Raw genomic sequence first — 16,542 nt, forward strand, 5'->3', positions numbered from 1 at the left:
GCATCCCACCCCAATAGGATAGAATATTTGAAGGATTTCAGTAGTTGCCTTCCAAACAGTAGTAAAGTTTTGAAAGCTGAATTAAATTCAAGTGTTATTTATTCACAGATATACTTTTTTTAATCCTAGTCTATAATTAACAGCATTATTGTGAAGATTGAAGGTTTTATGTTGCCTGTGGGAATGTTGTAAGTGTTAGCACATTAAATGCAGAATGACATGTTCTTAATTTACACATGGGCTTAGTGTATAGTGATACAATGCTGTACCCATTGTGTATGGACAGACAGGAAAAAATGAAAAAGGGTGCTTAGCTGCATGGTAAAAGTCTTGGACACACAGAAAAAACCTATAGTCATGAAATAATGTGGGGTCCCACATGTTCGTAGAACATCATGGACATCGAGGTTATAAAATGTTGGCATTTTTCTTAATATAAAAAAATGCTAAGAAGGTTTTTTTTTATTTGTATTTGAGTAAACATGTTGCATTATTAAAAAATAGGAATTGACAGACAAAAGCACAGTGCAATAACTGTGAACTGAGTAAGTCAAAGGACCATATGGAGTATAGTATTAGTTAAGTCACTCATTCAGACCCCATCAGACCCTCTGTTTTAGTAGCTGCTATTTATTTTCTCCACAGTCTTATGTTTTGCAGCAGTCCAGTTGCTATGAGTAAGAGTATCCTCACAAGATATAAATATCTTCTTTTCTTTTTTTTATGTTATAAAGTTAACAAGAGAAAAAGACTTTCTTATTTGTAAAAATGATTTTCTTGGCAAACACAATTGGTTGCTAAAATTTATGCAGAATAAATCTTCTCTGATTATTCACTCTGAAAGAAGCTTGGATGGAGACTCCAAGCGTTACAGATCAATGTAATCACCACATCTCAGACAGTTACAGAAGATGATTGCTAGAATAGCCACATGGGTTTCTTTCAATTTGCTGGGAATTTATTCCCCTTATTTGGGGTGGGGGTGTGTGTGTGTGTGCAATTATTTTTAAAATCATTGGTGCCTTAATCTTCAGCATCTTCACCATTGCAATATCTCTCAGTCTGACAAAGTGAGAAAGACCTTAGACCTTGAGGAGTTTGGAAGAAAAAAATAGTAAGAAGGTAAAAGTACCATATTCATTGACTCCCCTTTACTACTCTTTCTGCCAGTTTGAGAAAATTTGAATCTTACTTCAAAGCCTGTGTTAGAAGTGGTGCAAAAATAACCCCCTGTAATATATCTATTTGTGTAATCAGAGGGCTGATATTGCAGTAACTCAAGGTCATTCCATCCTATTCTGTTTATGATTCTTGTTTTGACTGTTGTAGTCTCCAGCAAACGTGCACGAAAGAAGAAAATAGTTTTAGTAAAAAGGTAACCATGTTCCTGTTCTTTTTTTAACTGCATCTTTAAGCTGGAGGTATGGGATAGTCTGTTTTCTTCCACTTCACTCTTTCTTCTTTGGTTTTTATTTTGTTGGAAGTGTTGCTGTGACTGGCTTGTAAATAAGTGCTCATGACGTTACTGTGGGCAGCACAAGAGAGACAGACTGACATGGATCTCATGTTTTTCCAGATGAGGATAGGCATTCACTCAGGATCAGTGCTGGCCGGCGTCGTTGGTGTAAGAATGCCACGTTATTGCCTCTTTGGAAACAATGTCACCCTTGCAAGCAAGTTCGAGTCAGGAAGTCACCCACGCCGCATCAATGTCAGTCCAACCACATACCAGTAAGTCCTCTTAGCCTTTTCACACAGTTTTTATTTCAGCCTGTTTTGAGTTCGATCTTGTAACATGCTCTGTCCTCAACACATGAGCTTCAACGAAAGTTGGCAGGGCACCGGAACAACTGGAAAGAGGTGTTGCATGGGGCTGTCAGTCTTTTGTTTGCCATAAGAATATGCAAAGAAGTCAGGCAATGGAGGCAAGGAAGCACAACAGGAGGGCCAACCATTCCTGCCTAAAATAATGTGTAGCAGAAGAAGTGGGACATGTCTCCTATAGCACCATAATTTTTTGCACTTTTACAGCTTTAGGCTAAGGATTTGGGTTCCACCCGCTATACACAGTTGACGAAGAGAAGAACATTCCCACTGGCTCAGAAGAAAGTCTTTAATTTTGTCAGCAAGACCAAGCTTTCAAAGAGTTTTTGTGCTTTCTTGCAGACAAAATTTCTTGTTTAGCATTGTAAAGAGACACTTGATAGAAGCATTTTCTTAATGTAAGAAAAAAGATTAAAAATGGCAAAGCATTATCCTTAGCTCTTTGAAGAAATTATGCAAATAGAGAGACGGCTTGATTAAATCTGGTTAGGAGGAACAGCTCCTAAATTAAAAAGGTGTTCCTTACTGTTCAAATTTGGACTAGATGATCTCCAGAGGTCCCTTCCAACCCTAACCATTCTGTGATTCTGTGACAGCTTGACTATTAGAATTTCTGCTGCTTGTATTACTACTGATGTACTCACTTTTTTGGCAGGACATCTCAATCTTACTCTTTCCAGCATTCTGTGTCTGAAGTAATTTTCTGACATACAGTTTTGCTCAGGTTTTGGGACTGTTTCGCTGAGGTTAATCTGTACATAATTGCTCAAACAATACTGGTTTTCTTTTTTTTTTCTTTCTTATACAGAACCGTGAATCTCAATATTTATTTTTTCCCCATACCTATCTTTGTAAATTACAGTTTTAAATGGAATTTCTTCATCCAAGAATTGAAGTGTCTGATATGCTAAAATATAAATCAGTCAGAACATAAAGTTTAAAAGTAATTAAAACTAGTGAATAAAATGACATTCATCTGAAGACCCCATTCACTGGAGATCAGATTTACAGAATGGAGCAACTGTAGCTAATTGAACAAGAGGCAGAAAAACTGAATAGACTTTTGATTATAAAGTGCACAGAAGCAGGTTCATATAGTTGTGTGGTAACATGCAAGAGAAACACAGACCCAACGTGCTATCGGGTATAGAAAATCTGTTCATTTAAATAAAAAGAAATTCAGTAAATACATAGGAAATTTATGTCACTTGAAAAGAAATTGTCTTTGGGAAATTCAAGGTACAATATTTTAGTGGCTTTGGCTCCTGGTCTTCAACTGTGGGATAGGAGAAACACTCTAAGACATTGTTTGAAAAGTGAACACAAGATTGTTCACCAATTATGTCCCGGTTTTGAAAACTTAAACAGTAGCAGGGCTTTTGGTGTTATTGTTACACAAATGGAGGTAAATGATTCTGGCAAAATGCAACCAAGGCCCTGTGACAGGGACCTGAACTCTTCTTGGATAGGAACAGTTCTTATAAAGGGATGTTCTCCAACCTGAGGAGGTCTTCAAGATATTCTGAAAGTGCAGTCCATTATTTTTCAGAAGAGAGATGTTAATGCTTCAGAAATGTGGTTCAGGGGTGTGGTTCCACTCAGGGCTATGATGTTGCTCAAGATTGTGTCCCTGAGAGCAGAAATTGGTGAGCTAGACAGTTTCATATTATTTTAAGAAACATACAGTTGGAAATAGTGTTTGTGGGGCCAATGATGCACAAAACTCCTTTCTTGCCATGCTGAAGCCAGAGTCACTTTCAGTGTGCCAGGGCCAGTTCTGTTGATTTTGGTTATGACAGTGATATGGCATCTTTTCTGTGAGACAACAGATTTTTGGTCGTTGTTGAGCAACCTGATCTAGTTGGAGATGTCCCTGTTTATTGCATGGGATTTGGACTAGGTGACTTTTGAAGGTCCCTTCCAACCGAAACCATTCCATGATTCTGTGTTTCTGTTTTCTTTTCATCACATTACTGGTCTGTTCTGAAAGCCAGTTTGAAGGCTTGTATACAGAGTTTGCTAGAAATCCGTACTTTTATGCTGCCCTTTATTTGACTCCAGGTACATTGTAGCACAGAGAAGGTGGCTTCTGTTTGTCTGTGTCTCACCTCTACCTGGCTGCCAGTGGTCATACCATACTGTAGCAAATCAAATGTGGGTAACATGGGCTTGGAGAGCATTCTTACTAAGACCTAGTAGCATAATGTGGCTCGGATTTTCTCACCCTGTATATCTTCCAGGTTGTATCAAAAAGTGGGCTACAATTTTTTTTCACTTACCTTTAATCCTAGAAATCCAGGAGGAATAGGACCATTTGTTTCAGGATCACCAAACTTTCACCTTATATGATCATCGTGTCTGGGCTTGTCTTCCAGAAAGTTACAAATTTAGACTGTTGCTTTCAAAAAGGGAAGATAGCAGAAAAGTGACTGACGATGCAGTCACTATATGTTATATGCTATAACATAAACTTGCAAAACAGAACACAACAAAATGCAGATTTTTTTTGTATTTGTTATCTGCATTATTATACTATGTAAAAAATCTGCTGCTACGTGCTGAACAACTTCAGTGCTCGATTCAGAGAGCTTCAAGTGCAGGTACCAGGCTAGACATGGTTACAGGTAAAGTAGAAATGGCAAGAAAATATATGTCTGAATGAGAGGCAGTGATCATTGAAGATGAATGGCTAAAAGTAATGATGAAAAGACTAGGAACTAGTTTATTTTACATGCTTCAGAAATTACATGAGAAAATAAAATGAATGTGCACGAGGCCACTTAGAAAGGCTATTTCAAACCATACCTTCTGCATGGTTGAAAAATGAGAACAGACAGGGAAGAAGTCAAGAAATGAAACTATTGACACAGTGGCCAGGAGAGACTGCAGTTACAAAAGTCTGTATGGCAGAATTATTCAGAGCTTCTGAAGGTGATCTAGGAGGTTTGAACCTCATATACGGGTGGTATCCAAATCAACAACTAGTGATCTGATGCATCCATATATAACTTTTCTTAAATTTAATTTGCATGAGTATATTATTTGTTGTGTACAAATAAAGTGACTCATCGCAAACTGAAATGTCTCTATATTTGACCTTACATTCTATCAAATGCTTCTATTTGATCATACTGTGCTACTATGTACTCAGTTAATATTTTTATTATCTGAGAAGCAATGTTTTCCAAAGTAGATAATTCTTCAATCAGTGTGAAAATAACAGAATTTTCAATTAATTAAAACTCCTGGCATTTATCATTATGTTTTTATGTCTACCATGCCCCCTGAAGAAAATTCTGATACAAGTTTTGTGCTTACAAAGCATACAGATACTGGAAACATGTCCAATACTTATCAGCTTTCATTTTACAGTACAGATTATGCATTAGAAAGCATCATCAGCATTCAAATTATAATCACACTTCAGAATGCCTGTTATTGGTTTCAGACGCTTCCCTGCGAGCCCATAATCTGCCTATGTAAGAATCAGAGTCTAAAATTATACATATAAGATGCGGTGTTGCCTAGCAGCAGCAGTGAACCTGGGGCAGCCTTGCTCCAGTTACACCTGCCTGGGCAAAGCTCCGCCGTGTAAAACAGCACCTTTTGCAAAGGTGGCCTTGGAATCTGCTGGGGATAAGAGCACACTTCTGTTCAAAATAACTTGTTCCCTTGACTCAGGCAGGTCTTTTGACTGAAGGATTACAGAGCTTCATTTCATTTGTTTTGAATCACTGAGCATTGTAAAATGAAGGCACTGGAACAGCATTGGTACAACTTCCAGTGAAACATGTGGAAACTGGAGAGGGAGCAGAGGATCCCAGACTGGTCTGTGTTTAAACATGCGGCCAGGAAGGACTGGGAGAATCACAGAATCACAGAATGGTCAGGGTTGGAAGGGACCTCTGGAGATCATCTAGTCCAACCCCCCTGCCCGAGCAGGGTCACCTACAGCAGGTTGCACAGGACGGCGTCCAGGCGGGTTTTGAATGTCTCCAGAGTGGGAGACTCCACCACCTCTCTGGGCAGCCTGTTCCAGTGCTCCACTACCCTCAAAGTAAAGAAGTTCCTCCTCATGTTAAGATGGAACTTCTATGTTCAAGTTTGTGCCCATTACCTCTTGTCCTATCCCTGGGCACCACTGAAAAAAGACTGTTCCCATCCCCCTGGCATCCTCCCTTTTAAGTATTTATAAGCATTGATAAGATCCCCCCTCAGTCTTCTTTTCTCTAGACTAAAAAGTCCCAAGTCCCTCATTCTTTCCTCCTAAGAGAGATGTTCCAATCCCCTAATCATCTTCGTAGCCCTTTGCTGGACCCTCTCTAACAGGACCCTGTCCTTCTTGAACTGGGGAGCCCAGAACTGGACACAGTACTCCAGATGCGGTCTCACCAGGGCAGAGTAGAGGGGGAGGATGACCTCCCTCGACCTGCTGGCCACACTCCTCTTGATGCACCCCAGGATGCCATTCGCCTTCTTGGCCGCCAGGGCACATTGCTGGCTCATGGTCATCCTGTTGTCCACCAGGACTCCCAGGTCCCTCTCCACAGAGCTGCTCTCCAAGAGGTCAGCCCCCAACCTGTACTGGTGCATGGGGTTATTCCTCCCCAGATGCAGCACCCTACACTTCCCCTTGTTGAATTTCATCAGTGATAAATATATTGAACGGGACTGGACCCAGTACTGACCCCTGAGGAGCACCACTCGTTACTGACCTCCAACTAGACTCTGCACCACTAACCACAACCCTCTGAGCTCTATCTGCCAGCCACTGTTCAATCCATTGCACTGCCCATTCATATAACCCACACTTCCTAAGCTTTCCTGTGAGGATGATGTGGGAGACAGTGTCAAAGGCCTTGCTGAAGTCAAGGTAGACAACATCCACTGCCTTCCCCTCATCCACCTATGCAGTCACGCCATCGTAGAAGGCTATCAGATTAGTCAGACATGACTTCCTCCTGGTGAATCCATGTTGACTACTTCTGATAATCTTCTTTTCATCCAGGTGCTTTGAGGGGACACCCAGCACAAGCTGTTCCATCATCTTTCCAGGGATGGAGGTGAGGCTGACCGGCCTGTAGTTTCCTGGGTCATCCTTCTTGCCCTTTTTGAAGACTGGAGTGACACTGGCTTTCCTCTAGTCCTCAGGCACCTCACCTGTCCTCCAGGACATTTCAAAGATGATGGAATAACACATTCTCTGTTCCTTTAGTAAACTGGCAAATCTAGCTCAAGGTTTCTTTAATTCATCTACATTATCCTGAATTGAATAAAATTACCCTATTTTGCATACTCAGGAAGGAAGCATAATGAGATTTATGAGACTCTTCTTCAGAACAGAGGAGAGATTAAATATTTTTTAATTTTTTGTTTCAGCCTTGAATAATGATGTTTATCAGATATTAATATAATATACCTACATTCATCCTGTTTCCCTAATAGTATTACAATGTAATGCCTTGGGATCTCTAAGCAGTTATCAAAAGTAGGTAAGCGTAATTGTTGCTATTTGTCAAGTAACTGTATTTAAAAATGAACTCTCTTTTTCCTCGTCTTTCCACCTCTGGTATTTTCCAGCAGATATTTCCCTTACGGAGAAGGTGCTTCTGGCATCAAATGTTGTGTACAGGTACTTTCCATTATCACATGCTGGGCAATACTTCTGGGACCTGAGCTTAGGCAAAGATGAACAGCCCGTATCCCACATCCTTATCTGATTTAGGAGAGAGAGCAACCAAGCGTACCTCTTTATTCAGCTAGGTGGGGTCACTGCTGCTTCACCTGCCTAAATTGCCCCTCAGCCTTTAAAATTGATTAAAAACTGCAGAATTTGAATAGGTTTTAACAATTGTCTCACAGAATGTTGTATGGAAGAAACTTTACTTTGAGGTAACTGAGAAGGATGTATATACATCTCTCTATCAGGATTTTAAATTAAAACTATGCATTTCTATAAACTCCTTATAGATTTTTATTTTTTTCAGATCCTTTTCCTACAGGTTATATCTATCTATATACTATTTTTCCTACAGGTTTTAGCTATATATATTATTTTTCTTACAGGTTATATCTATATCTATATCTATATCTACGTCATATCTCTATATCTACGTCATATCTCTATCTCTATCATCTCTATCTCTATCTCTGTCATCTCTATCTCTGTCTCTCTATATCTGTATTTTTCTGCCTCACATGGAAAAACAAATAGATTTGCTCTCCAAGAGCCCTTTCAGATTATTTTGAATTTTATTTCTGAGCATCCTTTAAAAAATGTTCTTTTTATATTGGTCAATTCACCATGTGTGCTTTCATGAGACATATTGGTGGATGGGCAATTTAATTATGGACAGAAGGGGAACTTACACAGCTTATACATGGACTAATTATTGTTAGTCTAATTAAACTATTAAAGTCTAGTCAAAATACACTAGTTTATTCTTGTTTTTCTGTTCCCAGTGTCATCTGCCTCCATGTGACCGCACCCCCCCTAGTCGCCATGGTTTGTGATTATAGTCCTGGGGCCTCTGCTGTCCACTCGTGTTTGTGCTTTGTGAAACTACATTTTTATTCAAAGTTTATAGGTAGTTCATTCTATACAGAATAACTCCATGTTAGATCTCTGTCAGTTAGTTAGTAGTATATGTTACACCACAGTTCCACACAGCTAAACTGAAGCTGAAGCATATTTAGGCAATAGCGTGACTGCTAGACAACTGCTAGAACTACAAAAAGCTCAAGCCTGGACAAATCCAGACAAGTCCTGAGGCCAGCACTGTTAGATCAATGCAAAGCCTGGGGCCTTTTACTAGTGATGGCGCGATCCTATTCACTGAGCCTGATTCTCCAATGTCCCCCAGAGCAGAGACCCAGTATTCCTTCTGCTTAAGTGAGTGCGAAATGAAAGTATTAGATGTCAGAGACAGATGCTCACCATGCTGAGCTGCATGTGATATACAATATATTGCATTAAAAAATCGTGGCTGGTCCTTTCATAATCTTATTACAATTGATCTGTATGAAGGAAAAACACCGACACATGAACTTCCACAGTTTAAAAAATAATAAAGAACAATGTGAAATGAATTTGATCCAGACATAGTCAGGCTGTTTTCAGTGTCTTGGTCTTTCTAGCATGTATAGAAACTGAGGGAGAAATTCAAAGCCACTAAAACTTAGAACCAAGTGCACTGGTGTTTGGCATTACAATAGCAAATTCATATCTTTATGTGGTGTATTCTATGAGGAGCCTACTAACATTTCTAATGAGTGCCATAATAATTTATCATCTGAATTCATATGGAAACAAATGAGCTGGTGTTTGTTATCAAACCAGATGCCCAGCTGGTGGAGTGAATGACACTTGTTGCCACAGAGGAAGGGCTCAGCAATCCAGCAGGTGACGGTCTTCTGATAACCTGTTTGGGAAGCCATTAATTAAATTTTCCTATCTGTACCAATTAATAGGTAGATGTGAACGAGTTTAACTACATTTTTTACAGTTCTTTAGAGTGAGGGCAGAAAGAACCTTTTCTTTTGTTGTTAGCCATCCCTATGAAAGGTAACAGTTATGAAAGATTGACATGGCCACTTTGCTTTTCTTGGTGCATACTATATTTAAGAAGGCAGTGCATATTCTCCTTTATTGTAGTGAGATGTATTTCTTTTAGAAATATTGTTCAAATTTTGGTCTATACAAAACTATTTTCCTAAAAGAAGTTTACATTGACATTCAGTTCTGAGTGGGTGCTTTTTTGACTGATTCAGCAAATTGCCAGAACCTATCATAACACGACATTTATTTAGGGTACATGGAAATCCATTATACAGAGGTTAAAATGTATATATATGCAAAACCAAAGCTGAATAAATATTTGGTTGTTGTTAATATCTTACTTGAATATTACATTCCTGTTACATAGCTTATTGAAGTAGCAAATACTGTAATTAGTCTAATTAGATATAAACATGTGTTTGAAGGTTATTATATAATACATATTTATATATATGTATGAGTTCATGGCACTTATCTCAGGAACTGTGATGTAAAGTATATCTGCTGTATATTTGTGGAGGGCCTGAGGAAGACAGAGAGGAGCAAACCAGGGAGGCAGGTGGAGATGCTGTACTTTTTTCTGGGGAGGCTGATACCCCTGAACTGCTCCTGTGGCCAGGGGACAACAGGTGGCCAGCTTGGCAAGCAAGAGGAGGAGCCTGGCATAGGATGGGCTGCATCACCACCAGGATCGGAATTGCTTGCTTGCTTCTTGCTGTCTATTGACTCTGGATGGATTTGGCCTGACTGTGCATGGCCTGAAGGTGCCTGTAAGACAAGCCTGGTGTAAGGGGTGAGAGAAAACAGCCCCCGCTGAACACTACAGCCTCTGCAGTGTGCCGGGCTCCTGCAGCCGAACAAACCTGCTGGCAAGTGCTGGGATTTGCAAAGTTTGCTAGGATGTGACAACCTGTGCTAGCCATGTCCAGCAAGCACTAGTCACAGCAGTGAGGAGGAGGTTTCAAAAGTTTCCAGACACCGTACAGGCAAAATGTCCTCTGAAGCTCTCATGGCAGAACTCAAAGTATTAGAGCATGCTGAAGCCAAGCAAGTGCTTCCTCAGCAGTACTATTTCTCAAAGCAGCTAGAGTTGAGTTAGCGTCTGTGGTAATCGTTTACACCTTTAGCTGTGGAAATATAGTTCTCAAAGAAGATCGTCTTTTGTATTTCTGAAGGAGTTGCTCTTTCAAATTTCCAAAGGAGTTGCTACTCCAAGCTGCTAAGTGGCTGCTCCTCTCACCATCTTGTTCCTCCCTTTGGACAGATCCTTCAGTTTGTGATTGTATCTTGTCTGGGAAGGAATGGAGCAGGTTAGCCCACTTTTCACAAAAAAAAATCTTAAAATATTTGCAGCCATCCTTCTGCTGAGCCTGAAGGAAAGCAGAGGTACTTTTTTTTGTGTGAGTATTAATTAAGCTTCACAGCATCCAATGATAAGTACACAGGCGTGACACCCCTGAGAGATGGAGAGATAAAGCGGTGATATTGCTTTCCAATGGGTGTGGAGAGCATAAGAATCATTGTGGAAAGCATGAACTCAGCATAGAAGCCCTTGCAACAAGTAATTTTGTAGTAACAAATCTTTGTTCATGTTCTGAATATAGGAACTCAGTGATGAAGATGTGACTTTTTGCCAAAATAGTTTGAAATATAATTACCTTATCATTTCATCTATGCAAAAAAGAGCTACAGTTTTTAAAAGCTTGTTCAAGATTCCCACTAAGTATGATCTCAATTTTCATTCACACACAGACCTCCTGACCTTGAAATGCTTCTTGTTTCCACTAGAAAATAATCACATTTTCTGTTCCAGTACTGACACCCTTTTTTTTTTTTTCAATGAAGGAACTGAAAATGAAAAAATAAACGGGATAATTCTCAGATACCACCTCTTTTTGTCTGAAAGCAACAGCATTTCCACCAGGCAGGGGACAGAACAAGAATTTGGTTCTGGAAGGTTCTGGAAGGTTTCAGGTTCGGACGGGAAACAGTTCTGGAAGGTTTCAGGTTCGGACGGGAAGCTGTCAAAGTTAATCAACTACAAATCAGTGTGTAGGAAATTCTTCCTCCACTGAAACTTCAACAAAGAACACAAGCTGAGGGCAGACCTAGTTCTGGGCAATTTATAGGAATGCTTGAGTAGCCAGATCTTCACAATTTAAGCACTAAATTGTATATCCAACTACTTGAGTGGAACCAAGAATTTTGAACCTGTGAGTAACCTACTATAAAAATATTCTTTACAATAGTGCTCTTAAGGAACTTAAGGAACTTCTCTGTATTTCCCTCATCGCTCACAGAAGCGATGAGGGAAATACAGCTGAGATAAATGCTTTGGAATATTTTCAGACTAGTTGTTATATGCATATCCTGAGCTGCAGAGGTTGTGTAACTTCAACTTAAGCTCTGCGACTATGGGACAATCTGGGGACATTTTATGTAGAGTTCAAGCTGCCATATAATTTCCTGAAGGTGAAGAATAGATTGTGCTCCCAGATTTTCGGAACAGGCAGTCTGCTTGGTCACAACAAAATTCTCTGAGAATGGTCCACAAGGTGACACAAACAACCAGAACTGGGTGCCACCACCCAGGAAACCTTCCAGGCCAGAAGGTTTTACACTGGCTCTTCCTCCGAGCCAGAGGGGAAATGCAAAAACAGATTGTGTGGCTCAGCCTTACTCTCACTGAGGATCTGCACTATTCATTCAGCTGTTTGGCAGAAGTATCTTTTGGGGTTCTTTGTACCCATGAAAAGGAAGACAAGAAACTTAGAAAGGGCTGTAGATCTGGGCCATGGACATCATCTGCTAGTGTTTTCTTTTTGACATCACAAATGGCCTAAATATAGGAGGGAAGATTCCTGCAGAAAAATGTCCTCACTGTTAAGCACTGAGGATTAGCAGATAACTTACTTGTTTAGTGTATAGACAAAGCTGTAAGAAATCAGAGGCAATTTCTGAACCATGATCTCATTCTCAGCCTGGGAAGCCAAGTGTCAGGACCGATATATTTAAGGAATCTGAAGAACCTATTCTTTAGGAGAATGCTAGCAAGAGGCCATTTTTGTCCTGATTAAAGTCTTTCTAATAGTATTATTACAAGAGCCAGCAATTTATTTCTTTTTTTCTTAGAAGTACAAACTAAAGTAGGATAGAATATGATCATAAGTGGCTTCCATTAACATTTGGTAAAGAAGGTTTCCTGCCATTCTTGATTGGGAGCTGAAGTGTTATCCCAGTAAAGGTCAGCTAGACAATTTCTGAAGGTGAGAGGCTGATTCAAACAGTGCACCTAGTATGGGGATATGGAGCCTATCACAAGCCACAGTAGTGGAGGAATTTCCAAAGGACTAATTGGTTATTCACCCATCACTCCTGATACCTTTGATGCTCTCAGAGCATTTCATTGCAACCGGGTTACAATTCACAAAATAGTGAAAATAAGGCCTTTAATTAATATCTTGCACATTTATTCTATGAGGATAATAGTGTGAAATACCAGCTAAACTCGGTGCCAGCCCTGGACTGAATCAAAGAATATATTTTTTTTTTTATTTTTTATTTTTACAGTTTCAGCCTTGTACAACTGTAATTACAATTAGATAATGTTAGGCTCTCAGAAGGAAACCATTGATTTTTAGGAAGGCCAGATGCTGCATAGTGAACAGTCAGTTTGGGGAAGAATGACTGCAGCAAAAGCTTACAGGTTTAGCTCAGAAAGTTCTAAGAGTTCAGCTGTTGCTTGCAGAAATCTAGTTTGCGAAGCAGTGAAGAGTTATTTCAGCATGTAGTTTTAAGATGCAAAATATTTACCACAAGCATTGCAGAGAAGGAAGAAGCTTCTCTGTAGAGGCCTCTGCAAACTCTCATGCAATTTAGGAAAGATTACAGTATTTTGATCATAAAATTGACAGTCTGGAAAATAGATTGTGACATTCAAACCGCATGCTAAACAAAGACCACCACAGAAGTTCAAAGGCAAATACATTGTTTGGTTTATAACCAATGGATTATTTAAAATCTGGGAAGAAAATGCCTTTATATTTCAATGAGCTCACAGATTGTCTCAGCCAAAACCCACGAAAAATACTCAGTAAAGGAAGTGCCATTACATGTGCTGAGAATCCTGGAAAATTCTCCTGGCAACAGGATTCATTCATTCATTTGCTTCCCAGAAGTCTGCTTTAGAGACCCTAAATAAACAACCTATTACAAAATCCACTGAAGCTAATAAAGTTATTCCCAGTGATGTTTTTGAGCTTCAAATTGATTGAGAGAAAGAATAAATATCTTGGGAGGGGAAAAGATGAAGACTGCTTTCCTATATCCAACTGTGCTCTGAATTTACCATTACCTCAAAACTGCTCTTTTCAACGCTGCAAGGGACTGAATACCCCTAGCTTAATTTACTGGAAACAAAAAGAAAATATATAGAGTTATTTTCTTTATTTTATAAGTCCAACTAGTTTTAGGGAAGATACTTGATAAAAAGGCCCTAAACTTTAAGATCTAGCCAGACAGAGGTTTCTCCACTGTGGAGGAAGACGACAAATGGCAAAAGTCAGTATCATCAGGTCTGTGGTGCACCACTTGTGCAGGCTCACCTGGAGGATGGCTTCATGGTTCCCTTGAACCTGTATTCCTTTTTGACCCCAGCCAGGTGGCCCATGGGTGCTTTTGATGAATAGTGTCAGATTTGATTCTGGGTTTTGTTGAAGCTGGATTTGGTGTATTTGAACCTAATTTACGAAATACAATACTGCTGAGTAGAAGAAGGGCAAAAACTGACCACCCTGCTTCCATCTGTGAGAGCTCCCAAGCACTGTCACCTTCATACCTTCTTTCCAGCAGGAGACCTGATGGTAGTCATCACTCTGAAATGTTCATTTCTGCACAACTGGCCAGGCCGGAGTGTTTTAAGTAAGCCAAATGATACACTATGGATAATGATAATTATTAATATGGTTCCCTTTCTGGTACATGACTTTCTGAATGCTAACACTGATTTTCAGACAATGTGTATAATTGGGCCACCTCCTCAGCTGATCTTAGTTAACATAGCTCCTTGAAGGTGATGGTGCCAAGTTAATATATATCAGCTGAGGATCCTGGCTAAGGATTTTTTAGATGTTGCATAGTACTTTAAACTAATTTTTTATTTGGGACCACAGAGGATTGATCTCTTCCAAAGAGATGTTTCTGGACTGTGCTTTACAGTTTTTTCTATCCCTCTGTTTTGTTTTTTTTTTTCTAGGCTTTTGAAAAAGGAAGAAAATTTTATTTTTATCCCTCGTTCCCGTGAAGAGCTTCCAGAAAACTTTCCAAAGGAAATTCCTGGGATCTGTTACTTCCTCGAGGTCAAAAGTGGTCAGAAGCCGCCAAAACCCTCCATCACATCTGCCAGAGTGAGAAAGGTTTCTTACAACATTGGCACCATGTTCCTCCGGGAGACTAGCCTATGAGGCCTGCTGCAGATCAAAGACTCGTCAAAAAAGCACAAGCCCAGAACTGGGTCATGACAGGGGAGTTGGAGGTTCTTTCTGTTTCACTGCCTTGTTCTGAACAAGCAGTAAAAGCTCCATGTAATATCAGGCAATAATCATTTTAGAAGGTGGGTGACTGCTGTCAGTAAACAAAGTGGAGATAGGGAAAAAAAAATTAAACAACGTACTTCCACTTCCAGAGGAATTTCTTTCATAAACTTCAGTCTGGCCCCTCTCTGACAAACAAAAAGAAACAAAACAAAACCAACCAAACAAAAAAACCCAACTCTCAAATTAGAGGTTGGTTTTGTTTTGTGCAGAAAGGATGATGGTTCTCTGTAGATTTGCACCAGCTAAGCAGAATTGAGAGTCAGTTCTGATTATGCATTCCTACATTTAATGTGTTCTTCAGTAAGGTAATGATGTTTTTTAACTTTATGAACAAACATTTCATACATATACTGTACACCTGTTGTAACCTTCCTGGCAGGAGGAATTATAATTCAATACAAATATTGTAGGAATTTTACCTATTTTTATACATATTTCACTTTCTGGATAATTACATTCCACATACTGTAAACTGAGTGAGCTCAGATAGCTTTTCAGAAGAAGCTACTGTATATTTCATACATTCTACCTATCAAACCTTATTGTTATACAAGTGGGAAGAAGTCATTTTTTGACTTTTTTGGCAACAAGAGTATCAATATTTTACAGAAAAAAAAAAAACAACCAAAACACTTTGGTAAATCTCTTTACCTGATGTTTATGCTAAAGCTTTAGATGAGCGTTGTCTTGCTTATAGAAAATAATGTTCAGTATTTGTCTTACAGTGCTGTGTCCCCAGTCCTTCCAGGACAATGCAAACAAAGTGTAGAAGATCAATGTGTTGACAAACAGAGAAGTTCTCTTCAGTGGGGCCAGTTTCCCACTAAATTGTCAGCCAATCTGACTTTTGGTAGGAGTCCTGGACTTTTAAAAAAAAATCGATCTTGTGAAAACTTATTCTGAGGAGTTCCAGCAGATGCTGGAAACTCTCTGGATACTGGTTTTCCACATTTTTTTAATGGGACTTGTGCTCCTACAGCAGTTCGATTATTGAAAATCCTATCTGTTATTAATAATGCTCATCTGAAAATTTCCTCTGTTGCTTGATTGGCTGGAAGGTCCCCTGCTTTGTCTAATGTAAACCAAAAAAACACTGAAAAGGGGAAGGCAATACTTTCCCAGGTTTAATGCAAATGGCAGTTCAAGATTTAGATGAGTCCACGTCAATTTTTTAAAAAGGGTCCAATTCTTCGCTGTGAAAATTAATATAGCTTTATTGTCTTCAGTGAATCCAATTGAAACAAGATGTGCATCTGTCCCCTAATAGGCACATTTTCAGGCATTGTTTATATCTCAGGTTTTCCTATTCAGAAATAATGGCAGTCAAATTTCCTCTACAGGTGTACTTCCTTTACAGTCATACTGAAGTGGGCTGATGTTGTTCTGCTCTTGCAGATTGTTAGCTAACTCTTGTGCGGTGATTCTGAAGTGGCTTCGCTTTACGTGGGCCTGATCAAAGCTCACTGAAATCAAAGATAAGACTCTCAACAGCACCAGGAGGCATGAGAAGCTCTACATTTCTATAATCCAGACCAGTAATTAGAGTTTACTTATGTATTCAGTAGT

The 16,542-nt window shown here is 39.4% G+C and overlaps 1 protein-coding gene across 1 annotated transcript in view; it reads left to right on the forward strand.

The window, feature by feature from the left end:
* The window catches only part of GUCY1A2 (guanylate cyclase 1, soluble, alpha 2), a 153,118-nt gene extending 137,558 nt beyond the window's left edge, over positions 1–15,560 (forward strand). Inside the window, exons 8-9 of the mRNA XM_009890928.1 lie at positions 1,577–1,731; positions 14,637–15,560. Of these exons, the coding sequence (XP_009889230.1) occupies positions 1,577–1,731; positions 14,637–14,844 (363 nt within the window). The 3' untranslated portion in view covers positions 14,845–15,560. The remainder of the gene's footprint in view (positions 1–1,576; positions 1,732–14,636) is intronic.
* The last annotated feature ends 982 nt before the right edge of the window (positions 15,561–16,542 follow it).

This window comes from Charadrius vociferus, unplaced genomic scaffold, assembly GCF_000708025.1.
Source record: "Charadrius vociferus isolate BGI_N301 unplaced genomic scaffold, ASM70802v2 scaffold118, whole genome shotgun sequence".
In the NCBI taxonomy this organism is placed as follows: Eukaryota; Metazoa; Chordata; class Aves; order Charadriiformes; family Charadriidae; genus Charadrius; species Charadrius vociferus.